The sequence below is a fragment of the Dissoconium aciculare genome, assembly GCF_010015565.1.
Source record: "Dissoconium aciculare CBS 342.82 unplaced genomic scaffold K489scaffold_1, whole genome shotgun sequence".
Taxonomy (NCBI): domain Eukaryota; kingdom Fungi; phylum Ascomycota; class Dothideomycetes; order Mycosphaerellales; family Dissoconiaceae; genus Dissoconium; species Dissoconium aciculare.
This window is the reverse complement of record NW_022984951.1, coordinates 2,502,020-2,528,251: the sequence shown is the minus strand read 5'-3', so window position 1 is coordinate 2,528,251 and position 26,232 is coordinate 2,502,020. Positions and strand designations below refer to the sequence as shown.

The 26,232-nt window shown below is 51.6% G+C and overlaps 7 protein-coding genes across 7 annotated transcripts; 2 read left to right on the top strand and 5 right to left on the bottom strand.

The window, feature by feature from the left end:
* Positions 1-181: 181 nt before the first annotated feature.
* On the top strand, positions 182-334 carry K489DRAFT_298730 (uncharacterized protein; the record flags this gene model as incomplete). Its single annotated transcript, XM_033600358.1, has 1 exon — positions 182-334. A coding segment is annotated over one exon (153 nt), but the record flags the coding sequence as incomplete, so codon positions are not given.
* An 814-nt stretch (positions 335-1,148) lies between these two features.
* Positions 1,149-5,471, top strand: K489DRAFT_375970 (WD40 repeat-like protein). The gene has a single exon (XM_033603806.1). The coding sequence runs from the start codon at positions 1,500-1,502 to the stop codon at positions 5,079-5,081; it is 3,582 nt and encodes a 1,193-aa protein (XP_033464839.1). The 5' UTR covers positions 1,149-1,499; the 3' UTR covers positions 5,082-5,471.
* On the bottom strand, positions 5,062-7,378 carry K489DRAFT_375967 (amino acid transporter). Its single transcript, XM_033603805.1, has 7 exons — positions 6,967-7,378; positions 6,707-6,883; positions 6,596-6,641; positions 6,208-6,520; positions 6,075-6,157; positions 5,370-6,011; positions 5,062-5,308 (listed from the first exon to the last, which is right to left on the bottom strand). Exons 1-7 carry the CDS (start codon positions 7,097-7,099, stop codon positions 5,098-5,100), a joined length of 1,605 nt encoding a protein of 534 aa, XP_033464838.1. The 5' UTR covers positions 7,100-7,378; the 3' UTR covers positions 5,062-5,097.
* A 288-nt stretch (positions 7,379-7,666) lies between these two features.
* Positions 7,667-9,561, bottom strand: K489DRAFT_375966 (Lem3/Cdc50). Its single transcript, XM_033603804.1, has 4 exons — positions 9,404-9,561; positions 8,358-9,290; positions 8,131-8,293; positions 7,667-8,059 (listed from the first exon to the last, which is right to left on the bottom strand). The coding sequence occupies exons 1-4, from the start codon at positions 9,489-9,491 to the stop codon at positions 7,981-7,983; spliced, it is 1,263 nt and encodes a 420-aa protein (XP_033464837.1). The 5' UTR covers positions 9,492-9,561; the 3' UTR covers positions 7,667-7,980.
* A 249-nt stretch (positions 9,562-9,810) lies between these two features.
* On the bottom strand, positions 9,811-19,199 carry K489DRAFT_428099 (uncharacterized protein). Its single transcript, XM_033608322.1, has 3 exons — positions 13,910-19,199; positions 10,372-12,233; positions 9,811-10,317 (listed from the first exon to the last, which is right to left on the bottom strand). Exons 1-3 carry the CDS (start codon positions 19,018-19,020, stop codon positions 9,962-9,964), a joined length of 7,329 nt encoding a protein of 2,442 aa, XP_033464836.1. The 5' UTR covers positions 19,021-19,199; the 3' UTR covers positions 9,811-9,961.
* A 393-nt stretch (positions 19,200-19,592) lies between these two features.
* K489DRAFT_392146 (Pex16-domain-containing protein) lies at positions 19,593-22,736 on the bottom strand. The gene is given in 7 exon segments (XM_033606723.1): positions 19,593-20,123; positions 20,196-20,428; positions 20,544-20,687; positions 20,707-20,793; positions 21,166-21,169; positions 21,454-22,429; positions 22,495-22,736. The coding sequence occupies 7 exon segments, from the start codon at positions 22,634-22,636 to the stop codon at positions 20,087-20,089; spliced, it is 1,623 nt and encodes a 540-aa protein (XP_033464835.1). The 5' UTR covers positions 22,637-22,736; the 3' UTR covers positions 19,593-20,086.
* Positions 22,737-22,914: 178 nt separating this feature from the next.
* Positions 22,915-25,939, bottom strand: K489DRAFT_375958 (glycosyltransferase family 39 protein). Its single transcript, XM_033603803.1, has 3 exons — positions 25,443-25,939; positions 23,904-25,347; positions 22,915-23,854 (listed from the first exon to the last, which is right to left on the bottom strand). The coding sequence occupies exons 1-3, from the start codon at positions 25,587-25,589 to the stop codon at positions 23,211-23,213; spliced, it is 2,235 nt and encodes a 744-aa protein (XP_033464834.1). The 5' UTR covers positions 25,590-25,939; the 3' UTR covers positions 22,915-23,210.
* Between the last annotated feature and the right edge of the window lie 293 nt (positions 25,940-26,232).

Genomic DNA, 26,232 nt, shown 5'->3' with positions numbered 1-26,232 from the left:
AAGTTCGGTCCATTACGCTGGGCTTGAAATTCACCTGGTGGAACTCGAATGCACGCGAAGTTCCATATTCTTATTACAAGCAGAGAAGAGAAAAGAGCACGCTGCGAACGATCATGTCGACCACCTATCTTATCTCCAAGTGAGTAACCCTATCAAACCAACACCACAATATCGCTGACAGTCTAGGGCTATCGATCCAATTTTCGCCGTTGGGGTTGGAATCACTGCAGCAGCGGTACGAATCAATCGCGACGAGAAGGCCAAAGATCAGACAACGGAACAGACAATTGCGAGCTTAAAGAGAAGGGTCGGGCTGCTCTTCGCTAGCGAACCGAGCAAATCTGTCGAGAGCAAACAGACCTCTTGAGAGTGTATGCGGCATAGGATTTGGAGCGCAGATTAATTTTGCATTGGCTTGAGCTGATCATGGCCATCTTGCCTTCATACACGGCTAGCATGCTTACGTTCATACTATCGCGCTCGAGGTTGAGGTTGAGAAGCAAAGAGACGGTTTATTCGGACACGTCGGATTGATCGCTCGAAGTCATAGCACTCCTGAAAGTGTGGCACGAAGACTGAACGACCTTGTCTCGCTAGACTCGAAGGCTTTGATTTGTCACTAGCCAGAACTCGGGAGTTCGAGTGATCCCGTCTCTATCCCCCTGTCTGTTATAGAAGGATGATTGATCTCTTCCCGAGACATCGAGGGGCGTCTGACGGGTACCGCTCAGGAGCTTGACCTCACCCGCAGCAATGAGTTCCTCGAGTGTGGTCGACACATACGGATCTATTGAGTATTCCTACCTCGACACGCATGTATCTGAGGAACAGCGAATGACGGACACGCTGGCCGTCCCGTACGCCTGTCCATATGACGCAAACATTGACTGCGTTGTACCATTGGGATTACCCAAAAGTAGTGGCGCTCTGTGATCTCCGATAATCACAAGTTTTTGCTTCACTGATCATATGTGTGTGTACAAAATTCTTACCTCATCCCTGATGGAAATTTACTGCGTGTCAAGTGAAGCATCATCTGAAATATAATGAAGCACGTGAACGTTGTGAATCGTGTGCAGGGGAGAATCTAGGTCTGCGGGTGAAGCACACACGGGAATCATCAACACGTCTCTTTCTTGAGGTATTGACCAGGCCATTTTTTACCTGGCCAGCATACATGTCGACCGTAAACTTGCTTCCACGTTGCACAGTGTCTCATCACATGCTGTTTTGATATCCTGGGCGGTCCTGAGATACAAAGTTATTCTGGATTCGGACATGTGAAGGGTGCCCATTTTTGCAGGCGGACGCGACCACCCGCGTGAAGGCACGCGAACGCGACACTTCCTGAACATGAAGGACGACACTCGTTCCGTGGCGACACTTTGGTGGAGAGAATAAAACTTAATAATATCGATTAACAGTCTCATAACCTTGCGAATGCTAAGAATCGATTGAACTGCGCGCGGGTACAAATCTGATGGCGACTCTCCTTGAATATGACGGACTGTCTTGCACCTTTCTCCACACGCGACATGCTTCCTTCCAAGATCGGGTCGCATGAGATTATCGACCTAACATCAAGTCCGAGATCAGAAGCATCCACACTGCTCCCGCCGAAATCAACAGACATCAAGAGAGCAGAGTCCTCAGAAATCACATCCAATGACTTGCTTGCTAGGTTCAAATTTGCAAAAGGCGATGGCGAAGAACGGCCTACGAAGAGAGCCCGGCACGAGGAGCGCGATGGCACTGCCTCGAAACTCCCTCGTGTTTCTCACAGCTCTGCTCGAATGATCGGTTGCGTCGCTCACAATCTAGCTCCGACCCCAAAAGAAGAGCTCCCGTCAGCAGATTCGGCTCAGTGGATACCGACGTGGAGCCCACCCTGGGAACCATCCAAGCTCAGGCAAAGTCAGAGTGAAAAGGTATCTCCGACCATCAGACAGGACGTGCTGTCAAGCTCCTTTCCCTCGAGCCTGAATTCGATATTGCAACCTATCCCGCTTGGACTGCTCAACTCAGGTGCTCGTGTCCCGATCTATGACCCTGGCTGGTCGACCACAAAGCATCACGTCGATAGTGGTCTGGTCTTCGATGCGGCTCATCCAACAGATGCCCGGCATTCGGAACCTGCTAACAGGACCATGCTTGTTAGCGATTCTGAACTGCGGTCTATCCCGCCAGAACCTTGCTCCGCCGCCTACAGCTCGGGGCCATACTCTAAATCAGAGCAGGATCTTCTGCTAAAGCTCAAGGGCATAGAAAATCGGCCATGGGACGAAATTGCGACATACTTTCCCAACAGATCGAAGGCATCGATTCAGGTTCACTACTCTACGAAGGTGAAAAAGTTATTAGGGTCATCCGAAACCAGCTCCTTTCAGCCGCAATCAAAGCGCGAACCAATCTCCCGTCCTGAGAAGAGTAGAGGTCCTCGTGGTCGACCGCCCCTACGAGACACTGTCGTTGATCGTCAGCTCACGCCAAATTCCTTTGCGAAAGAACATTCGAGCAGTCGCTGTAGTGTTGACCGCCCCGAAGTGGCCCACGTTCCCCAGGATAGCGTGGTACAGCTTCATAGTGAAACAAACACGCTCGTCGCGCAAGACCATATCTATCCAAATTCGTTGTCACGGTTGTTGCGAACAAGAGAACTCGGCTGCAGCAGTCGACGGGCTTGGTCGTCCTCGAGAACTGTTACTAACGAGCTCAAGAATCATGCGCATCGAGATTCTGAGTTCATCCGGCACTATCAAGGAATGTCTGGAGATGTTGTAGCGTTGACTTGGTCAGCGAGTGACACTCTGTTCGCTGCTGGATCTATAGCGATCTCGGACGCTCAGAGTCAACAATACAACATGGGCCGAAATTTGCTAGCAGGTAACTTGCGGAATTGGACAGTACGTGAAATGCCAGAACATCACATACCACGCCCAAAAGTTGAAGGCGACAACATCAATGCATCACACTCAATGAGAGCTACTCAAGACGAACGACTTTTCATGACCGTGACAGGGACGGAATTCACTGCTGACGGCACACAACTATACACATCAAGCACCGACAGAACATTGAGGCGATACAGTATTGACGCAGAGTCTAACCTACCACACCACAGCTACGCAATCAAGCACGAAGCCGCTGTCGACCTCTTGTCTGTTCACTATGCAAGTGGATCGCATGCAGGAGTCGTTGCTACTGCCGCTCGAACATCAAACGAGAGTATCAACATTTATGAGTGCTACGAGACTCGATGGAACCGGCGATTTTCGTTCTCGCCAGCTCGCCACGGTTCGCACGTTCTTTTCCCATCCGCACTCAGATTTGGTCTTGCTCCGCAACATCGTGATTTTCTGCTTGTCGGCTTCGGCGCGGCTAGTGAAGCAGATCAATCAGGTCAGACCTGCCTCTGGAACATCAACACTGGGGTCCGCTTGTCACTCAATGTGGTCACACATGACGTTTTCGATGTTGCTTGGAATCCTGCGCCCAGCTCGAGCTCGATAGCTTTCGCAGTCGCTTGTAATCCAAGTGGACTACAAGTCAACAAATTCACACGCAGTGTCGTTCAGTGCTTTGCGCCTAATCAACAAGATTGCCGGAGAGTCCTAGTTTGGGAGAGTCCTGCACGAGATATCAATCGTGTTGTATTTTGTCCGCACGATGACAATCTCGTAGCTGCGGGCGCTACAGACGGCAAAGTGTACATCTGGGATAAGCGATTCGCTGGCCGTCGGCAAGAGCCATTGCACACACTTAGCCACGGTGAGTCACTGAATGTGCTAGCTGCCGATGACGATCGTGAGATGACAGATACCGGTGTCCACTTCCTTGCCTGGGGCGCGACGCGAGAGCGTATTTACAGTGGATCTTCCGACGGCATAGTCAAGATCTGGAATCCCTACAGGGCTGTCGAAAACACGCATGTTGATGACATCACCGTACCGCGTTCGCAAAGAGCAGCAATTATGTCGGGAGCCTTCAGCCATGATGGTCGATCGCTGTTGGTCGGTACCGAAAACGGTAACGTCAATTTATTTTCAATCGGCCGAAATGAGCCAACTGGCGCAGCTCAAAGGGTCGGCAAGTTCAAACTTCTATCTGCAGAAGTCCCTTTGGACAGTCCCGAGGAACCTCATTTCAAGGCCGCCAACGATCTGCTGGAGACTGGACAGATAGTCATACGCCCATGCGGCGCCATGCCCTTTCGCCAAGCTGTCCAGGGACCTCAATACAATGGCCCATATCTTGATCCTCCGCAATCCCAAATCAGCGCCGCGATGGAGAATTACAACAAAGCGTTGATGCGCCAGGCAGCAATGACCTCCTGGCATTCGACACCTCTGGACTACATTGGATGCGAGAATAGCCTTCCAGAGCAGAGTGACACGTCTGCAGTGGAAGAAATTAAGAAATCTCAGTGCGAAGTTTCGAGAGCCGAGATCTCGATGAATGACATTTGTAGCCGCGCCAGCTTCGCCCGTGCTGCTCGACCTAAAGCCGAGGCCTTCCAGCGTTCACTGCTTGAGATGGAACCACGTAAGCCTGACGGTGAAGTGACCTATCATGATACGGCGCATCGCTGCAAGTTGGATTGTAATGTGCTCCGCACGACCGAAGACATGGATGGCGAAGTAGACGACTCCGCTCGCTGGCAATTGCGTGACCCAAGCATGCTACGACTACTGACACGCATACCTTCCGTCGGGACTGGGCAAGACGGAGTTGATCGAAAGCAGCAAGATGCAATGAAGAGGGCCGGCCTACTCACCACTTGCAGCGAATGCCGCCGCCCTGCCAGAATTGCCACAGACGGATCGAAAGTGCTTTGCGAAAATTGTAGCTTCGCTTGTTTCAGATGTGGCAAACCGGCTGCGATTTCTCCAGATACGATGAGGATCACATGTGCGTCGTGCGAACTCGTCTGGGAAGCTGGCGCACTTGGCTATGAGTTGCTCAGCCCACCAAAGACTCGTATCAAAGCCGTTAGCCCACACGTTGAGGATGATGATGAGCTCGCAGAGCAGGAACTGGAACATTACGCCTCATTGTGGCAAACTTCGGATAACAAAAACTAGCTTTGTATATAATCGGCTATGTGATTACTTTTGGTGATCCCGAAGATTTGGAGATCTGACTCGTGATGCCCATCTCTCCATCGCCCGCTGAGCTTACGTCTTTCCCTTCAATGGTGGGATCAGCGTCCTGCCTGACGGGCGGACCTGTGAAATTCTTCCGGCCCGAGATGAAATACCACGCAACGCTGATCGTGGCGAAGCCCATGAATACGACAGATGCATAATTCCTAGAAGACATGTATGGTTAGCTGCGGCCCAGATCAGAGAATTTCGAAGAGTTCTTCTTACATTGTAGATGCCGTCACTGGTAAGCTCACAGGCATGCAGAAGAGCACAATGGCAAGGCAGATCCAAACCAAACAAATAATGTTGATCACATAGCCGTATCGGCCCAGGGAGAAAGTCGAGTGTTTGACCATCTTGCGACCGCGTAGTACCGAGACTAAGATTGGCAAGCCATATCCGCATGACAGGCAAATCGTCGCTACACCCGTGAAACTGTTGAAAGCTGCTGTTGATCCAAAGTAGATGAGGCCAAGCAGGGCATCGACTACTGCGGATAAGACCAGGCCCCAAAGCGGAATGCCGAGTTTCTCATTCGTCGCTCCGAACCACTTCTTGCCGGGGATTGCGCCATCACGGGCGAAGGCGTATGTCGTGCGGGACGATGCAGTCAGCGCACCAGTACCGGCGAAGAATAAGATGCCAAGGATCAGAAAAAGAAGTCCGAATCCGCCCGCTGCTGATCCCGTAACGGTTTTGAATAGGAGGGCGATAGGCTGGCCGCTCTTGACGTCCACTAGCATTTGAACTTCGGGCATCACGAACAGCAGTGGGATTAGATAAACAAGTCCTGTAATTCCTGCTGCGGCCACAGAAAGGAATATTGCCTTAGGAACCTCTCGAGCGGGATTTTGTACCTCTTCACACCTGGGAGGAAAGGTTAGCTCGTGCGGGTTGGGATGATTCTGGATGGACAAGACAATTACTCACATCGAAGCCACAAGACCGTATCCTGTCAGTGTATAAGCAGCTTGTAGCAAGCCCACAAAGAACGCCCAAGCGTCTGGCCACCCCTGACGAAAGGTAAGCTCACTGGCGAGAGCAACGTTGATCACCCACTTACTGATCGGCTAGCATCGTAGTAACTGAAGACGTACGCGCCACTGCGTTTCGTGTTGGCCAAGCTCAGGAGCGTTACCAAAATAATCAGGACACTGGCCGCTGTCCAGTAAATACAAATCTTGTTGATCAGGTCGAGGTACTTGGCGCCAAAGACATTGACGAGGAAACACACGAGCAGAACGGCCCAGAAGGTCAGCACTGTCTGCCAGGCGGTCGGCAGAAAGTCTTCCTGCCAGAGTGTGATGGCGCTGAGAATGAGCTGGCCTCCGCTGAAGATAATTGATAGAGTAACCGTCCAGTTGCCGACGAGATTTCTGCGTGATTGTCAGACTCTACAAGTTCCCTCATAGTAGGAGTAAGAAAGTAGAAATGCGAAGGGAGCGCCTTACAACCAACCAGTCACCCAGGATGAGATGGGAGCCCATTCTTTGGTCGCTTTTTATAGCTTCGTATCAGTCGTGCGAACAATTCGTCTTGAATGTTATCTTCTCAGAACTCACACATCATTGCACTCCAGTAATAGACCCCGCCCGCTGTGGGATACACCGCACAAATCTCCGCCAGAGATGCAGCGATACTCAGCGAGATCAGAGACACCAGGACCCATCCCCAGAGAATGGTGACGGCTTCACCGTCGACCAAAGTGATTGCGAGAGTCGTGGACAAACCAAAGGGCACTGTCGAAGCGCAAGCATCGTCGTGTTAGTCGTCGTTACAGACAATCTTTTGCGACAGGTCCTGTGAAAGAATTGGCACACACCTGCCATGATGGCGAACGACAGGCCCAACACCGACAGCATGCTCAAACTGCGCGGTAGATCGCTCTTGTAGCCCATCTTCGCGAGGTCGGCATCGGCGCCATGGTCGACCACGCTTCCGTGCCGTGACACCATATTGGATGAACTTGTTATCCTTGCGGACTTGGAGTCGTCGGAATTGTCGCCTTGCTATACCACGACGGAAATGTACGCATGCACGATCTCAAAGATCGCGATTCATGTGCTAGGAAGCGGGCCCCAATGTCTCACCATATAGCACGGACAAGGCCAATCGATCTTGAGGTGAACATGTAACACGCGCGTGGTCGCGTATTCAAAGAATAGTAGGTAGTTGTGAATATTTTTAGGTCATTAACGTTGAAATACTATACATTGGAGGCACACGGCCATACATATGTACACTTGACGTCGGGCAGAAGGCTGGCTGGGCGACGAAAGCCATGGTTTTGTCCAGAGGGATTGTTTTTAGCTCACCTGATGCATCACTGAGATAAGAGCCGTCGTTCTCACTGGGGTAATTAGGTGCTTGCACGTCTAGATCGGTAAGGGCTGCCGAGGCGGGAGCGGAGGCAAGATCTGCTTCGGTCATGGCTTGCGCGTGGCACAGTGGGAGGGACTGGATCTCTCGCGGACGTGGGGCTAACTTTGGAGGGAATGTGTCCGTTGTCACAGTGACAGTGCATATATCCACGGGAAGAGATATCGGCCAGACGTCGGCCTCTGATAAGTCCAAATACCGGTCAAAGTACGGATAGTCCAGCATGGTGGTACGTTCGTCTTGAACCCATTTATTAAGGTCACGCCTTCAAGGATTCCTGATCGAAATAAATTACAAATCGCTCGTCTACAGTGGGGATCGATTTGTTCGCGACAAAACAAGATCCTCCAGTCTACGAATTCAACGCCGTAACTCCATTCCCTTCGTGTTGAGATACCGGGGTCATTGGGTAACACAACTGGCCAATCTCCATTTACATTCACATGGCCTCGCCGAACTATGGAGCTCTGCCAGTCGTGGTCGCAGTGCTGGGTTGGTCGTTGTTCCAACTGAGGTAGCTGTGATCGCCGAGTTTCCTATTCGTTCAACGCGTCAGATCATGACCATCGAGACGTGTGCGCGAAAAGGTCATCAAATGGTGACTTACCTAGGTCGCACGAGTTGCGTGACGGTGAAAACCGCGCCAAGAAGAACACACAGACCGCCGACAACGATGTAGCAAATGCCCAAAAATGGATTGCGGCCACCCATGATCGTTCGCGTTGAGATGAGAATCGACTTGGTGCCGTCATAGAGATTGACCGGGAAGTCTGCGTTTGATATGGTCAGCATACATTTCATACATTGCAAAGGTTATCGAAAGGGGCTTCATACAGTCGTAGATTTCGATCTGGTATGTGCCACGCTTCATGACATCGGCATCGTTCCGTAGCGCGAGCTTGCTAAACGTAGGCAGGCCTGCCGTACGCATCCAGACTTGAAATTCCTCCCACTCGTGAAGCTTGGGGAAGGGGAAGCTTTCGTTGTATTCGGGATAGCGAAGCGCCCAATTAGGTGGTGGAACCACATCTCCATATTTGTATGCGGTCTGGCCGTAGAGGTTGGCGTCAGATCCCCACGCGATGCTGTTATTGGACATGCGGTATGTCACATTGTTCGCACTGGATCCGGTCTGCAGGAGTACAGGAGAGCTGAATGTGTCGTTGAACAAGGAATTTGCGATCAGTCCGCACGGGTAAATGGGCTTTGAAACCTTTCCACCGCCTTGCACTGGGATCTCAAGCGATTTGAGTGGGTCGCAGTCGCTGCCACCAATCGAGGTATTATCCCGAGCCTCGCCGGCAAGTTGCTTTTGATCAAAGGACTGAACATAGCGACGGTGGTTTTGATAGAAATTGGTAAGCTGGTAGTAAAGCAGGACCGGCGGATGCATGTCATCAGGCAGGAAGAATTGTACTCGGCAGACGCTCGTGCTGACGCTGACCTTTTGGATCAGGCCGTACTCTACGGGTTTTCTGTACTTGCACCATTTCGCAGCGTCTGCAGGCGACGTAGTGTTCTTAAAATGCGACGAGACTTTGTCTTCTGGGAGTTTTGCCAGGCCCGAGCCATCGCTGCCGCAGTCAGGTGCAGTGGTGTTGCATTGTGAGTAATCGATGATGATCTCCTGCACCTTAGAGTCGTTCCAGACCAGGAGACCACCGAAGAGGGCGAATATGAGGCCGACGGCGTAGAACAAGGGCAGAACAGTTTTCGGGGTGAGGATAGGTTGCCATGCTTTCAGTCGCTGCTGTCGGAACGCATTGTCTGTCATGAAGGAAAAGCATAATTGTCAGCCCATGCACGCCATCATGATGTCCGTCATTCAATCCCGACTCATGCGCGGTGCCGCCGCCGTTGTTGTCTGGGTGCACACTTACTGGGTGGCCTCCGACTCTTTTGCGTCTTCTCCGGTTCGTTATCCTCCCAATTGCTGTTCCGGTCGGTTTGCTCCATGGTTTGCGACATTGTGTCCAGTGGAGCCCGGCGCGCAAAAGATGATGGAACGAAGACAGCGAACAGTCGTCCAGCTGGGCGCAGGCGGCACTAGTCCATCACCAATTGCGGCCGCGCACCCACCTGCCCATGTGTCAGCGGGAATGCCTAGGGTTGATATGACCCTGACGCAACAGTCACGTGGTAAGAAACATCAGTGCTATCCACCTGGGCATGGATTGCATTTATTTGTGCAGGGGTGTCCTGAACGACAATTGCGAACGATACCTACCTAGGTAGGTAGTCGGTTTCTTCGGTGAGGGTTCTTTCCAAGATCAAGGGTAAGAAATGGCTCACGCGCCGCCAATATTAATGCTGTTTCAAGACAATTCTATAATCAGAACAATGTGCCTGCTTCACACCGGAACTCAACTCAGCAAAAGTGAGAACAGCACCGTACATCCAACTCTAATTCCTTTTCACACAAAACATCTCAAAGCCGATCATTCGTCATCATCTGCAACACGTCTATATTTACCACTTCCTCCCTCGTTGGGATCCTCTCCCTTGGCTCGTTTGACGACGTTCGAAATCCAGCCCCCGATGCCTTCTGATTGGTTCTCGCGAATGATAGGTTTGCCATCTTGAATCTCTACGTCCGGAGGCTGCAGGTCCATATCCGGAATAGGCTCGCTTGGGTCGTCTAGTTGCAATGAACCGATTGGTGATCGGTGGCCGCTAAACAAGGAGGCTGCTTCGGCTAAGGTCTCCGGCGTAGGGGCCACTGTCGTTGCATCGCCGAACAATGAATTCATGTCCTCCAGACGCACGTTAGCTGTCTCTGGGTAGATGAAATAGACTGTTGAATGATTAGCACATGTTTTTGCCCTGTCGATCACGTGTAGTAACTCACCAACGACGAAGCTGACGGCACAGAAGAACGCGTGAAGCAAGTACAGACGCCATCCGATCGCCTCCTGCAAAATGGGCGTCATTTCACCCACAAGCCAGTTGAATGCCCAGTTGGACGCGGTTGACAAACTGGCACCCTTGGCACGAATGCTGAGAGGCAGAATCTCCGGAGGGTAGAGCCACGGAATAGGTCCCCAGGAGTATCCGAATGCGGCGTTGTAGATCATCACGCAAATGACGACCAATCGTGGTGTTAGAGCGATCTTGATGTACAAGAAATATGACATGGCAGAGAGGGAGAACAGCATGGCCAGGGCACCAGATAGTAGAATGAATCGACGGCCGAGGCGATCCACAATGTACCACGGCGGGACAGTCGATGCGAGATATGTGATGCCATTGATTCCGGTCATGAGAATGGCATCGCGACCATACCAGCCAGCCTCTTCGAACACGAGTGGAGCGTAGTAGGAAATGACGTTGATGCCGTTCAGCTGCGCAAGCGCCTGTGCCGACATGGCGATGAACACTCGTTTGCCGTATCGTCGGAACATGTCCACGTACGAACGTTCACCCTCTTGGCGTTGAAGAAGGACGTTCATCTTGATCTCACGATATTCGTCGCGAGCCTTGGGGTTGTGAATGTCGCCCTTGCCGTAGAGGTTAGCAATGACCACAATGCCCTCCTCGTCGTGATCGTTGTCCAACAACCAACGAGGCGATTCAACGATCAGAAAGCTTCCAACAGCGAGAAGACCTCCCATAAAGACTTGCATCGCCAGCGGTAGCCGCCATGACCAGTCGTTGTCAATGTAACTGCAGAAGTAGTCTACCCACACACTGCACATGTATCCAAAGATGTTACCCGAGAACTCGATACACGCCAGCTTGCCACGATTGTGCGGCGGGCTGATCTCGCTCTGATAGACGGGGACGATTGTGCTCAGAGCACCCACTCCGAGACCTGCAACGATTCTGCCGAGGAGCATCATGGCAATGCCATTGGCGAATGTTTGTAGAGCACCGCCGACGACAAAGATGGCAGCACCGTAGAAAATCGTCTTCCTCCGACCAAGTATATCTCCGATCTTGCCGACAGCAACTGACGAGACCAAAGCGCCCACTTCCAAAATAGCCACCATTGTGCCAATCTCAGCTCTTGATGGTTGGTTGAAGTAGTCCCGGAAGTGTGGACCTGTGATGATTCCCGACATGACTCCTTGATCATATCCGAAGAGGAACACACCGAGGGACACAAAGATGGACAAGAAGTAAATCAGCTTCTTGCCGTGCAGGCCATGCATCCGCGAGGGCCCATCTTCTGGCGCCATGGCGGCCACGAGCAATCGCTGGCCCCAATTCAGCGGACGACGCGGTGGGCTCGGGATGCGGATATCCTCTTTCCTCTTGACTCCCCAATCACGTCCTCTTTTCTCGTTAGGTGGCTTTGGTGCACGCTGGGGCTGGTATCGTGATCGGCCGCGGTGGTTTGAGAAAGATTGTGTTCCGTCGAGGCCAGGACGATGTGCGAGTGGGTCTTCGAGATCGGCAAGCTGGTCAACAAGGTCACCGGTGTCGCTTCCGAGACCGAACTCGGAATCTTCGTCACTATCGATGGAATCCGATCGCCGACGCAGGCGTTGACGATCGCCGTTCTCGTTGCCGACGGAGTCGTTACTGTACCGAGCGTGTGAGGAGGGTCGAAGATTGTGTAGGGGTATGTTGGCCGGTCGACGAGGATGGCTGCTGCTGCTGCCGCCGTGGAACGAAATATTGGCGGGCGAGAGACTGTCTAGGAGCAGCCCCGTACTCCAATCGAGAGGAAGAGGAAACGGAAGAAAAGAAGTATAAAAGGCAATCCAGCTAGGCAGTGGTGGTGCTGTCAGTTGCAGCTCGGGAGCAAGGCCCGGAACCAAGATAGACTACGCGACAACCCAGGCCGATTAGTTTTGGCGGGTATGACGAAGAACCATTGACGCAAGAAGCCCGTGAAAAGAAAGGGTACAGCACAAGCGGTGGGAGTGGAGAAAGCTAAAGGCAGGCTTGCGGCGGCCACTGCAGAGGGTCGTGTGGAGCTTGTTTTTTTCTCCCTCCTGGGCGGCGTGTTCGGTTGGGAGAATCAGTCGAGGATGGGGCATACGGAATCAACGACAAGCTGAAACTCTTTCTACGGTCGGTACGGGCGACAGCAGAGGACAATGCCGGATGCAATGGGCGATAGTGATGGTTAGAGAGGAGGTGCACATGCGATGTGATGAGTGTGGATCAAGGGGGTGAAGATTGATAACCTGATAACAATAATGATTGACTCGGTAGTGATACGCCCGACCAAGGAACGAACTGACACTCATAAGATGCATGCATGAAATATACCTAGCCTTGGAAGTACGGTACTTGTCCACCTAGGCAGTACGTATCTATCGCCTGTACGACACACAGCTCCAACCAGCAACCCGGCCATGTACATGTACACAGAGAACCTCATGTCATCAGACACTGGCCACATGCACCATCACAGAACATCATCGCCTTTTCGAGTGAAAGGAAACACTGTACAGTCCTATTAGTAACCCTTGGGAATCGCCTAGACCTGGTGCCCAGGTGTGCATTTGTCCATGGTTGAGCCAAACCCTATTTTTGCGGCGGCTTTGCCAGCCAGTGATGAAGATATTGTCAGCACCGCCCAGCGTTACCTTCTCTCAACGCCATCTGGGATCATCCACCATTCCAGTGCTCCGTGTCATAGGAGTTACCACGAGGATCCGCGTGAGACACCCTTGGACTATCAACATTTGTTACATTTGTTTTACAATCAAGCACGTACCTTGCTTGATAGGCAAGAGAGAGAGTCTCCACAGCTCCATGCTAGATTGGAATGGTAGGAAAGCTCCTCCCAGACCTGCGTCATTTGGCTGGCATGTGCCATCCTCACCGCACCCGTGCTACAAGCTTTGGCAACCACTAGGGTTTGGCCTACGCTGGTTCAAACCATCACATGCACGATGATGGTTGGGTACATACAGATGAGCATCTCCAGCAGAAGTCATGAGGCTACCATCATCGTATCCTGCAAATATCGACAGACCACTTCATTGTTCATCAGGTCTCGTGTTCAGATCATGAATACTCCCGTCGAGCCATGCTTAGTGCGTTGCTTGTATAGACGAGGTTGACAACATCTACGCACAATACATTTCGCGACGCTAAAGATGACGAAGAAATTTCGACAATCGAAAATTGGCCTTCCCAAAGCAATTTAGAATGACGTGCACCCACCCAGGGAATTGGCAAAGCTTCCGACTATCCAAAAATCTAAAATCTGGTAGGGAAGGTCCCCAGCAATTGTCCGCCTCTATGTCGACCCGAATGCCGATGTGATCGCGGGCGTCGCAGGAGCCGCCATGGTCGCCGATACCCGCGTGGCCAGCCATAACATGCGTCGGAAATAATGGGAGACGAAGCTCTCCGTGTAGTAGGAATGACGTTGGTCGTGAACCGACACCAAATTATGAGCCAACTCGTGGCAGAGAGTGACGAACCAATACGCCATGGCTTCGACCCGTCCCTCGGCGGTGTCGACCTGGCCCATGTGCAATTGTAAGAAATACCGGAGATTGCAGAAGAGGCTGCCGTTGCTGTTGAATGCGATTGCGGCGCCTTGTGCGTCGTGGAAGATATTGATGGTCTGAGGGGAAAGGTCGAAAATCGCGGCGGTTTCAGTCAGGATCGTTACAAAGTGCGCGATACCGTCCCGGTTCGCAGAGAGGAATGTGTCCGGATTGGCATGATCTCGGTTGAGATAGAACTTGATACCATTGCCGAGCTCGGCGATAAACTTGATATCATGGCCGGGCTTACTGTCACAGTAGGACGGTGTCTCTTTGATCTCCTTGGTCGAAGGCGGCGAAAACAGGGACGAAGCATTGTATTCGCGCGTAGCATTAATGGCAGACTGCAGGTTGGACTGAAGATCCCTGGGTGAGGTTACGCGCTCCGTACCTGGAGTCAGCGCGCGGCTACCTTGAGGGTCGTTCTCGGTATATGGCGGTGGCATATCTGGTCGCTGTCCATTGTTGATCATGTTCTGCATCTGCTGGCCTGCCTGACCAGCCAAGTTATTGAGGCCAAGATGCCGTGTCAGACTACTGAACAGACCGCTTGGCTGCTTTCCTTTGGCTTGCGGGTCGAAAGCTTCTGGAGAATTCTCACCAAATGCACCTGGCATTGTCAGCGATTTCTCGGGTGTCGATGGCTTCATAGCCTTCGTGACGGTATCAGACGTCCCTCGTGATCCAGATGAGCCTCCCTTGTCGCCTGTCGGAGGTGCTGGCAGGGCGAGAGCACCCATGTTAGAGGCCTGCGACTCAGCCAGCCGACGCTGCTCCTCTTCGCGCTTTTGTCTTTCGCTTGCCGCGATGCGCGATTCTGCAGCCTTCTGCCGTAGGATTCGATCCACATTGTAACCCTTCGTCTTGAGACGACGAAGATCGCTGTCAAGGATAGTCTCCAAAGCCAGAAAATCTTGCTGCCGGGGTCGCTTCAGGAGAACGCTCATGATAGCGCGACTGACCTCGTATAAGTCGAAGCGTGCCGTGACAAATAAAGTCGCATCTCGCTTCGATTCGCGATGTAATGCCGCAGTCCGCTTCTCAACGAAATGCATGCGGTATCCCTTCAGTTTGCGAGTCACCTGGAGAAATTCGGTCACTTTGACAGTCAAATTCTGGTCAAGCCACTTTGCGTCGTGTCGAATCACGTCGGTCGTATGGTCGTGTAAGAAAAGACGACAACGCTCAACAAGTAGCTGCTGCAGCTTAATGCCAGCGGATTGGTCATTGAGTAGCGCACCCATGCGTTGGTCATCTTCTACCAGACGACTTAGCCAGGGCGTATCGAGAGACGCATATAGATCTTCTAGAACCTCCTCCTGAGGAGCGGACAGCAGATTTGACTGGAAAAGGCGATATGTAACAAAGTCGTCCACGAGTACCATGTCAGATGCGCGTGCAAGAGAATACTCTTTGATTACGGCATCGTCTTCATGGTCGCCATCTTTCTCGTTCTCTGTGAGGTTTGTGCGCACTAGCTTCTCCGCAAGCAGACAAGGAGCAAGTTTCAATTGCTGCCACAGTGCCTTGTCCTTCTTCAGATTTGCGGCATATTCGGCGATCTTACGCAGTAATTGGAGATATTTATCTGATCCAAGTGTTTCGAGTAGCCGTCCAGGCTGTCGGGTCAACATCGCTGCAATCTCTGCAGCACTGGGTTCATGCTTGGAGCCTACGCGGAGAAGGAAAGTGTTCGCTTCAGCGCCGAAATCAGCAAAATCAAAGATGTCGCCGTAAGTAGAACTGTCTCCCAGGAAACAGGCCCGTGGTGCGACCATTCGGAATTTGGTACCCTTCTCAGAGCTGCGACCGTCTACGATCGGCACGATGGGAGCATCGCTCAGTCGACGTGTCAGGTCATCGTTGGGCCCAAGTTCCGAGAGACGGGTTGCGAAGTAGCCAAAGAGGGTCTGGGCGGAAGTGATGTTGGCTGGCGGTGCCTTGATGAGTCGCTCAACGCAAGCTTGCATTGGCGGCTCCAGAGCAACACCAAAGATGGCGTGGTGAGGCTGTAGATCAGCACGCAGCGTGCGGAAGCGCAGAACTGATGCCATCGGATTTGCAAAACACTGCGATGGTTTGGCGATAAGATTGTTCGACTCCCCAGCGAATGGTTGAACTGGCAAAAAGGCTTTGTCGATAGTCGCAATTGGAAACTTGACGTAGCCGTTCGAGTAGGCGTTCATTATCCAGTAATTGATCGCGATTTGCTGAAGTTCCTGGCCAGCAGGAGCTTTGCAGAGAATCTCAACTAGATCCGGGACTGATGGAGCTACCTGGAGTCCCAGAAATCGAAGAAAACGTCCCTCGGGAGTATTAGCACGGTAATGTCCAGGCCACTGTAAAATTGGAAGACCAAGCTTGCGTATCGCTTCATCCGGCTCGAATAGGTCCGAAGGGCGGTAAAGTTTGCCTTTCACAGTCTGGTCCGTCGATGTACTCTCAGCGGGACAAACTGGCGTTTGTCGTAGGCGTTTGAGGTCCTCTTGGGGAATATCCTCGCGTACGCTGACAAGGTATTTGATCAAATCGACATGACTCCACTTGCCCTCCTCCACGCTCGGCGTGCTTGCCATTAGTCGTTCAAAGACGACGTTGAGTTCGATTGTCTTCCGCACGCCTAGCGAAGATAAAAACTTCTCCTTGACGCCCTGCAGACCCGTGATTGTAGGTAGATCGTCGAACAACTTGACATTCCCGAAATAGGCCTGCGCTGGTTTTCGCATGCCCAGTTTAGTCGGGATGACTGTCCGCGGTATCAGAAGCTCCTGGACGGATTGTTTGGACGAGTGTGACAAGCCTTCCCACCCCTTGGATATGACTGGCAGTACTTGCGAGGCGACTGCTGGCGAACTCGTTAAACTTTGCTGAGAGCCAAACCCTCGGCCATCACTCTCAACAATCCATCTCAGCCAAGGTACAATCTGCAGCTCATCCCAGCCAATCGACTGTAGTTGTGTTGGCGACAAGCTCTTCGTGAAGCGAAATGGTATGGTTTGTGCTGGCGTGGGCATTTCCGCAGGAATCTTCGACGTGTTAATGAAGGTCGACACTTCTCCGAGCTGAAGGACCGGACTGGCGGAGGTGGCCACGAATTCTTCTGCGATGCTGGCCACTGTACCATCGAACAAAGTTTGGACAGCACCAGCATCCATGTCACCCTGGCTGACTTTAGCACATGCCCATCTGACCAGCTCCACAACCTGCTTTTCCGAAAGCGCCTGCGCTTCTAGCTCCTTTTTGATGTCGCTGGTTGTGATGTCTGACAGTAGCCCATAATCCCGGATTTTGGTAAGGAATTCGTTCGCTTTTTCCACCAGTTCACTTGGCACGACGGGAATACCTTCCACAAAAGACAATTGTTCCGTTGCTACACGGACTTGATTGCTGGGCAGAACGCCTCTGGTTGATAATACGTCGATGGTGGCCTTTTGATTACAGGTCCAGAATGCCTCCTCAATATACTGTCCAACTTTAGATGATGGTGTGGATTCCGCATAATTGTATTGCTTGTACGTGTGTATTGCTGATGGTAGTACTGTAGTAATGTCTTCAGGGCCGACTCGTTTTCGGCCGTGTTTGATCATTGATCGCTCGATGCTGGTGCGCAATTCGACCATCTCTCCAGTGTATGCTATTCGACAAGCGATGCCCGCAACGCGGAGCATCTCCACATTCCAGTCACGCACATATCGTGCATTGAGATCTATGCTCTCACGCTCAACCGTCGGGATGACTGACGGTGCTGAGATGTGTGCAAGAAGACCAGTCGTCTGTGCTGTTGGAAACCCGATGAAGATCTTGCCATTCTTGGTCGGCAAGACCGACGCAAAGATATCGGTGGCCCGCTGACTGCTACTGCCTGAACCAAGAGTCATTGACGCAGCCGTCTCATCATATGATGAAGTCAAAATGGCAATGCGTGTGCGCTTTGGCGGGGGCTTTTTTGTGGCACGTTCGAGCTCTTGAGATAGCGATTTGCTGACGTTGGTTTGTACGTTGACAGTGCTCATACGGAGGAAGACAGTGGCCGTCGAGTATCCTGCTAAATCGTCTAAAATAGTCTGCTGTAAAGCATCTTCTTCTCTTTGCGCCTTGCGCGCCGTTGTATTTATCGCACTGCTCGTGAGCTTGCCAAACCAATTTCGAAGACTGACTCCCGCAGATTCGGTTTGTGATTGTGCAGCGACCGCGGTCGATGCTGGAGCCTGGTATCTTCGGTTCCATCCGACCACATTCATCCACTTTGCATCTATCTGCGCACTTTGATATTGCACATCCGTGATCTTCATGAGCCCGTCTTTCGTTCTAGGATTGACGTCGTTCGGAATTTTCACGTTCTCGCCTGGAGACATCTTCTTCGTTAAAGTGAGGACATTCCAATCGTCGATGAAAAGCTCGATGGACTCCAATCCTACAAACGTCAAGCTTGTAGCGAGGAATTGGCACAGACTCAGAAGTTGAGGCACAGGTGTTGTGTTATTCCGATAATCTAGCAGGAAAGTCGTGCTCCCATCCGCCTGCTCTTCCGGCAATTTCCCTCGTCTCGTGAACAGACTATCCTTTTTCCAATAGAACGCCATCGACTGTCTTCCCGAACTCACAAAGGGAGACTCGCAGTCCGCAAAGACTGAATAGAATCCGACACCAAATGCGCCAATTTTGGTTTCATCAGGATTGCCCTCAGCGATTCTCTTCAAGCGTTGCCAATCCGTCTCTTGAAAAACCTCTCCATCATTAGTGACGATCATCGTCCTCAATGTATGATGTAGGAGAACATGACGAATATGTTCTGATGTGTCTTGCGTGGAAGGTAGCGGAACCGTGCTCGAAGGCAAGGTCTCAAAGCGAATACTGACTCTACGAGCCTGAGCATCGGCAGCGTTCTGGATGAGTTCACGCAAGGTCGTCCATTCTCCGGAATATCGCGCCAGGACTTTGTCAATCAAGGCGCGCGTGTTCACCGTGACAGCCTCTTCCTCCTCGAGACTGACCATCGTCTGATCGCGCAGACGCGCGAGATCTCTGGACGCGGCAGCCATGACGTTCTAGTTGACGTAGGACGTCCAGCCGATGTAAAGAAAAAAGTCCAAGGATAGGAAGGAATTCAGGACATGATAGGCTCCACAATCTTGTTCTTCAAGCGATTCGTGACAAGTGTTCTATGAGTTTCCAAAATCGAAGATGTTCTTAGTTTGTATTTCTGGGAAAGGTATTGACTAGTTATTATCCAGGAAGGTACGGTGGCGTAATGGTCACCCTCGATCGCTGCGAGATTTCTCGGCGATAACCAGGAAATAAGTCCGTGACGGCAGACTAGCGCGGTCGAGAGGTTCGAAGGAGACATCGATGGCTGCGCAGGTGACGAACGAGCCTCTGCTACTCTTATTCCTGGAGGTGTTGCAATTCATTGTGCTACTCTGTTGGAAATACCTCAATCACTGTTGCGACAGGCTAATGGATTGACGAGTCCGTTACTGATGTTCATTTTGGGCACTCTACCCATCATCGCTTTGGAAGCAAAACTCTCAAGAAAACCAGTGAAAGCTCTGTGTGTGACTGTTCCGAATGAGAGGTTCAAATATCGCTGACTACCTAGCAAGTACCAAGGTCTCGTCGTGTCAAACCAACAAGGGCAAAGTAGTTCAAAGGGCGCTGAGGCCAGAAGTTTGTCGTCAAATCATATCATTGGCATAGCTTATTGCACCGAGCGAACATCCATGCCGACAAGAGGTTGAAGATTACAATCTCAGAGATTCTGGCTCAAAGTTCCGCTTTGCACGTTATCTCGAGACGGCTTGTCGCACTGTTATTCTAAACGCTGTTGCGTAGAGTTTGCTGGCACATCGCAGAATACGAGAACACCGCAACCAGACCGCGAAGCGGCTCTGAATCTGCGCTCAAAATCCCTTGTCTAAAGGCATATGATTTGTCCGTTCTGATACTAGGTATAGCCCAACTCAATTCCATACCATATTCTCAAACCGATAATAACACCACGAACTCCGTATCCGATGACCAGGCGAGAATTCCACAGGGGATCTTGTCACGAAGGCACTGCAACTCATAGCTTCATCGCATGCGATGTGCACGAATAATCATGGTGACTCATACTGACTCGCCGAAGGTGTTCTCGCCAGAGTATCTGAGAAACGATTAGTATCATATCAAAAGTCCCCTTGCAGGTGCCCTGCGCTCATTTTGCTCTCAAACATACGTGATATACAGGAAACCGTCCTCATCTTTGTGCTCCTCGTAGATTGAGCTCATGAGAGCGGCGGTGGGTGGCAGGACCTCGTCGACGAAGATGAAGATGGCCTTCTCGGGGCTGAGCTTGATGCGCTTGCGGATGACGTAGACGAACTGGCCAACGGTGAGGTCGGCGGGAACCAGGTACTTCTTCTTGTCGATGGTGGCGATGTCGGACTTTTCGACCTTCTCGCAGATGACCTGTTCGCAAAAAGCGGTCAGTATCGATCGTAACGTTACAGATGCGCCCAACAGTATTTGCAGTTTGGTGGCGAGATTGTGAACGGAATGGAATCGACCATATCTAGAAACATACCGGGATTCTGTCGGCATACTTCTGTCGGATGCGCTCAGCTTCGGCCTTGCGCTTCTCGAAGGGGTGCTCATCCTTGAACTTGGAACGCATGATGACGCGGTGTGGAGGGTGGATTTGAGGTTTTCGATGATTTGGATATTTCCGCTGCGAGTCGTTGCGAAACTTCGCCGTTCGAAAACTGATGTTGATGAGTTGCGGTGGTAGGTTGGTGTACAGAAGAAGTGGTGGAATGAAGAGACGACGGCGGCGGCTGTGTGAAGCGATCAGGCAGATAGATACAGTACCCGCAGGGCTACCATCACACGTAGCTTTCCAGGTTGGTCAGCCGAAGCGGTAGGCAAAGCAGGCAGCCCTCTCTGGAGTCATCGTCTCAACTGAGCCACCTGCACCACCTGATGGATAGCGGGGGCGGTCTGGCACGTGCTAGCGTCATCAAGCCTTATCGCCCTGGGGAGAGAGTTCGCGAACAACTTACAAACCCAAGCCCTGAGACAGGCGGGCAGAGTAGTACCGCGTGCAATTGGCAGTCGAGCATGACATCGCGGCGTCCATTTCCGTCGAGAGCACATGATCTGCCGTTTCGAGTCATCGTCGACCCGATCATGATGCAAGTTCGAATGACCGGGCTATTACACAGTACCTAGTAGGTAGGTATAAACACGACCGCGAGCAGATTTCCATCGATACAACCCATGTGGGTACCACCTGCATTCCCGTGTCCTGATCAAACGCAAATAATTTATTGTACAACTGTGTCCCCTACTTAACCATACCTTGTCCACCGCCATATGAATAAACACCGCCCAGTAGCTGCACGCTTCCAGCAAGCTAACACACATGCATGAAATCAAACAAAGGGAAGAGAATGCAAAGCCTGATGCCTCAGAGCGTTGCGGTAGGAAAGTAATACTGTTCCCAAAGAAAGTCGTAATCCTCCACGAAAGTGGCTACCATGTCCAATAGAGGCTTTCCCTTGAGTCGTGATGATACACCCTGTACCATGACTTGTGTTACGTTTTCGTAAAAGGCGCCGCGCATGGCCCACCAACCGAGCGCCCATCCTCGTTTCTTGAGCTCGTCGCGCTCGAGTTGCGTGAGGCCGCGAGCACCTCCAGGTCGGCGAGTTTCGAGGTCGCGTTTCGCCAATTGCCGCGCGCCATACTCGATGCTCAAACCCAAGAGCCAAGGCCTCCAATCAGATTTGCCACGCCCATCATCTCTCTGACTGTAGTATGCCATGGCAACAGCGTAAATGACAGGCCTCAGGATGAACAAAAGCTCTGCGAATTCTCCCAGGCCGGCAGTGCGATGTAACAGAGCCGTCGGCGGCTTAATGTCATCCGCCGTTAGGACCTTGGAGAGGAGGTATGAAGATATGTCGTCAGGACTTGGAAGGGGAGGAAGTGTGAGAGATGTTCGAGGCATCGACCATTGCTCGCTGCCGGCTTCGGACCGCTCTGATGGTGGACTTGCCAGAGTCTCCTCGTCATGGACTTCCTTCTCCTCCAAGAGTTGACGTTCAGGAAGTGGTGGTGTCAGAAGCGGCCGTGAGTTTGTCAGTCGCATGAGTATTATCCGACAGAGCGCTTTAATGGACTCCAGAACTACGACCAAACGCCATTGCGTGCGCTCGTCACGCCGCTTCGCCATCATTTCCAGCAGAAGCTCCACATATTGCACTACCTGTAAAGTTGTCGCCGTTCGCCTGTATGTCTTGCTCTTTTGACAAAAGAATCGCGTATAGCGACTATGTGGTGTTTGATGTTTATGGGATGTGCGGATTGTTTGAGCGATCGCGCGCGAGAGAAGAGAGTCGTGATATAGTGCTAGGAGTTGCACGCCAGAGTTCAGCGACTCCGATGCGAGGTCGGAAGTTTGAAAAGAGCCTGTCACATAGTTAGATGGCCTGCGCCCTTTCCTCGTGAATGACACTGTGTTGATGGCGACCTACCCGGAATCAGGTATGTCAATGACCGCAAAGCCCCTTCAACCTGTCCGACTGCGCTCGCATTCTTCGTGATAAATTCATTGTACATCGCAGGCAATCTCACAACCATTTTGCTCTGCTCTGCAACGTCCTTGATGAGCTCCATATTGTCGAATGCGGTAGGCGCGCGGCCTGATGATGCTGTGATCTTTGCGAATTGTACTGCCAGTCGATATGCATGAGAAGGTGACGATCCGAGACATGCGACAGCCCAGCCAATTCGGAGGTTAGAGTCTCGACGTGGAGAACGCGGGCCCGAGTTTGTATGCCGAGGCTTGCCCTAAACCAGAGCGCTAGAACCGTCGTGACATTCCTACTTCGCGTCGTATTTATTTTGGCTCTTCGGAGTTATTAATAATGGAATTCTAACCTATAGGCATTGGTCTGCATCATACAGCAAGTTGGAACAATGCTTGACACATAGCTGCACAAAAAACAAAAGAAAGAAATTGCTGATTAGGAAGCAAATCATAAAGAAGTAGTAGATGTACATGAAGATGTGACTGCCACAGCAATGGGCCGCGAAGCATCCCGTGATGCAGCACTTTCTCTTTTCTCGCTTATTGTAAAGCCCATCATCAGTGATTGATCGAACGCGGTACGGAGCAGCGGTGCCAGCCGCAGTGTCGGATTCCCCTCCAATATATCAGACCAAAGAAAAGTAGAGATGGGAAGCATCTCTAATCCGTCATGCGCCAGCTCTCGAACCATTTGAGATGCTTGTTCTGTTGGTGAGGTCCAACAATACCGAAACAGAAGGATCGGAACAGCCAGAACAAGCCGAACACAGCGGCATAGAGTACAGTGAACAGAGACCACTGCACGACCGGACGAAGACCGCGGGTGTACCAGTCGAGAACAAATCCGCTGCACAAAATGGCGAAGTAGAGCGCAGGGTAGTAGTGGTGTACATATGTTACACGTGCCATGGCGATGAACGGCAGGTAGTGGAGGAACCAGCCCAATACTGGGTAAATTCCGGAGTATTGGAAATGGTCGATTTGGGCCCAGGTGAGCTCATCGAAACCACGCTGCCATCGAATGCCGTACCAAGCGAGCATGCCGAAGAAGACGAAGATGGAGAAAGTCGAGCCCCAGTACACCAGCGGATTACCGAGAAGGAAATATTTGATGATGTTGTCGTCCCAACCGCACATGCGGAGACCGACGTGGAGGATTGGCCATTGCCAGAATTTCGAAGCAAGATCATCCTGCTTGTCGGGATCCGGCACAAGTGCGTTGTTCGAGGTCATCATTGCCACGTTTAGATGAACAAAGTCGCGGAGGAATGGCGACTTGTATTGCCCGGGGTTTCCAGGTGGCACTGCGCACGGTTAGCATACTTCCGAACAAGGCATAGAACGCTCACTTACGCCTCTCGTTAACATGAGATTCAATGTTCCAGTGAGTGAAAGCGTCGCGAGGCTTGTTCTCCTTTACGCAAGTCACCTCGATTTGCTTGAAACCCCACTGCGGCAGATTGACATTACCAGCACGCAGGTAGCAGTTCAAATCGGTGTGTCTCAAGCGGAACGCGCTTGTCAAAGAGCGGAGCTTCGAGTAGTCGCGTGAGGCTGCGTCGCTGACGACCTCAATAGCCCAGTTGTCTTTGCTGTCACCAACAGTCAAGTTGCCGTATGCCGATACCTCATGGTCTTTCTTTGTGACCGGTGCGGCCACTTGATGAGAGTGAAGATTGCGACCAGTTTGGGCGTGGATGAAACGGACAACGTCATTGTTTCCAACGAATCGGAGTTCGCCTTCAGCATCATAATCCGGTTGATCACGAGTAGGGTAGAAGAACCAGTCGTTATTGGCATCTTTGTGGTGGTAGCAAGTGACTTGTTGTTGACCAGAGCCCTCGGGATATGTCTGGATATGCGAGTGCAAGAGACCACCGCCATATCCCATATTCTTCAGGGTCACACGAGATCCCAGAGCGACCTCAAGAGGACTGTCCCGACCAACTTCAGTCCCGCGGAGGTTGGCCTGGAACAACGAGGACATCTGAGCATCGCCAGGACCGCTGTTCTCGAGGATCAAAAAGTGGAGGTAAAAGTTGAACATGTACACCGCCAGTGGGATGAGAATTAGACCGACCACGCGGAAGCCGAGGTGAGCAGCAAGTTCAACTTTGGGCATCTTCGGCTTGCCAAATTTGTTCCACAAGTCTTCAATGGTGTAAATGCCAACCAATGCTGTTCCAAAGGCGCCAACCCACTTGACACTGCACACGCAACCGATGGAAATTCCAGTCATGAACAGCCAAAGACCCCATTCTGGTGAGAAAGGATCATGCCTCTGATTGTGAAACTTGGCCCAAGTGAAGACAGTGGTGAACGTAAAGAACAGAAGCATGCTGTCCAGCAGGATAAATCTGCTGATGGTCGTGTAGCTATTCTCGAACAAGACCATCATGGTCACCAACCAGACCGTGGGTCGCTTGAAATGTAATTCGCGGGCGGTGTAATAAGCCAAAGGAACGCAGAGCGCACCAAAGGCAGAATTGAATAGTCGCATGAATGTGTAGTTGAGCTCCTCCGGGTAGGTCTCTCCACTCTTGAACTCGAATGAACCATTATAGCCCGCAAGGTATCCCGATAACCCGACCAACATTTTACCCAATGGTGGATGAACGTCGAAGTAGAACTCGCGCTTCAGGTAATGAGAGCCGAACTTGCCGAAGTGAGCCTCGTCCCATGTCACAATGTTGGAGATACCAATCTTCCACATGCGTGTGAAGAAGGCAAGTGCTGTGAAGATGATAGGCGCAATCAGAAACTCGTAGTCGTCTAGTGTTTTGATGAATGAATTGGCCTGTCGTGAACAGCAGTGTCAGTGATGCACGCATTTCGAGTATGCAAGATAAGTCTCCGTAATCGCAATGTGACGAGTCAACACCTGGTACGCACCTGTTTCTTGCTCTTGTCATGGACTTTGTCGGCAAGCTCCTTTGCAGCATCGCTGCCGTTGAGCTGGTTATTGCCCACATTGCGTCTCCGTATGTCGCCTTGAAACTCAGCGCCTGTAGTCGACGACGATTTATTGTTTGCCGCCATGTTTGATGATTTCACTCAGGTGCAAGCACCAATGTGATGTTCTGGCGATGACGGGAGTTCAATGCGGCGCGTCGCGAAATATATTGAAACGTTTCCAGAAAAGTAATAATAGGATGCGACTTTCAGGGACCACCCCTCAGCCGAACGAATGGGAGTCTGGTCTTCGGGAAAATGGTGCAACGTGGAAAGAGCCGTCAGCTTCGTGGGAAAAAAGATAGGAGCATCGGCTGCCGCCGTATCAACGAGAAAGAGAGACGAGCGCGACCTTGCCGATACACGGAGACCAGTCGGTTGCAATATCCTGCAGTGCATCAATTTGATGAAATGCAGTGTTCACAAGAAAGCGTTCGCTATGGGCACCCGATTGGTGTTGGGGGCAGAGATCTTGGTTCACGGCGCATATTTTAAGCCAGCCAAGCTTGACTTCTTCAGGTGTAGTGCACATTTTGCGGTCTAGTCCGCATTAAAGAACAGGTGTCGACGATTGGTGAGTTACAGGAGACATACATAGTCATACAATAAAAATACCCCGAAAATATATTCAAGGAGAATGGATAGGGCGGCGAAATTGATCGCAGCTTTTCGAGCCGATTGATACTCAGCTCCTGCTTCGATCGGCGGCGAAATGAGGCTCAAGGGTGCT

Coding starts and splice junctions, on each gene's coding strand:
- K489DRAFT_375970 (XM_033603806.1), top strand. CDS start 1,500: ATGACGGACTGTCTTGCACCTTTCTCCACACGCGACATGCTTCCTTCC.
- K489DRAFT_375967 (XM_033603805.1), bottom strand. CDS start 7,099: ATGGTGTCACGGCACGGAAGCGTGGTCGACCATGGCGCCGATGCCGAC. Junction 6,158..6,207: donor ACTACGATGCTAGCCGATCA/GTAAGTGGGTGA, acceptor ACCTTTCGTCAG/GGGTGGCCAGACGCTTGGGC. Junction 6,012..6,074: donor TACGGTCTTGTGGCTTCGAT/GTGAGTAATTGT, acceptor CTTTCCTCCCAG/GTGTGAAGAGGTACAAAATC.
- K489DRAFT_375966 (XM_033603804.1), bottom strand. CDS start 9,491: ATGTCGCAAACCATGGAGCAAACCGACCGGAACAGCAATTGGGAGGAT. Junction 9,291..9,403: donor AAAGAGTCGGAGGCCACCCA/GTAAGTGTGCAC, acceptor CCTTCATGACAG/ACAATGCGTTCCGACAGCAG. Junction 8,060..8,130: donor ACGCAACTCGTGCGACCTAG/GTAAGTCACCAT, acceptor TTGAACGAATAG/GAAACTCGGCGATCACAGCT.
- K489DRAFT_428099 (XM_033608322.1), bottom strand. CDS start 19,020: ATGGCTGCCGCGTCCAGAGATCTCGCGCGTCTGCGCGATCAGACGATG. Junction 12,234..13,909: donor GTCGAAGCCATGGCGTATTG/GTTCGTCACTCT, acceptor ACCACTGCCTAG/CTGGATTGCCTTTTATACTT. Junction 10,318..10,371: donor TGCCGTCAGCTTCGTCGTTG/GTGAGTTACTAC, acceptor ATCATTCAACAG/TCTATTTCATCTACCCAGAG.
- K489DRAFT_392146 (XM_033606723.1), bottom strand. CDS start 22,636: ATGGAGCTCATCAAGGACGTTGCAGAGCAGAGCAAAATGGTTGTGAGA. Junction 20,429..20,543: donor AGTATGCCGACAGAATCCCG/GTATGTTTCTAG, acceptor TTTTGCGAACAG/GTCATCTGCGAGAAGGTCGA. Junction 20,124..20,195: donor GACGGTTTCCTGTATATCAC/GTATGTTTGAGA, acceptor ATCGTTTCTCAG/ATACTCTGGCGAGAACACCT.
- K489DRAFT_375958 (XM_033603803.1), bottom strand. CDS start 25,589: ATGGCGGCAAACAATAAATCGTCGTCGACTACAGGCGCTGAGTTTCAA. Junction 25,348..25,442: donor ATGACAAGAGCAAGAAACAG/GTGCGTACCAGG, acceptor TGTTCACGACAG/GCCAATTCATTCATCAAAAC. Junction 23,855..23,903: donor ATCTCATGTTAACGAGAGGC/GTAAGTGAGCGT, acceptor AACCGTGCGCAG/TGCCACCTGGAAACCCCGGG.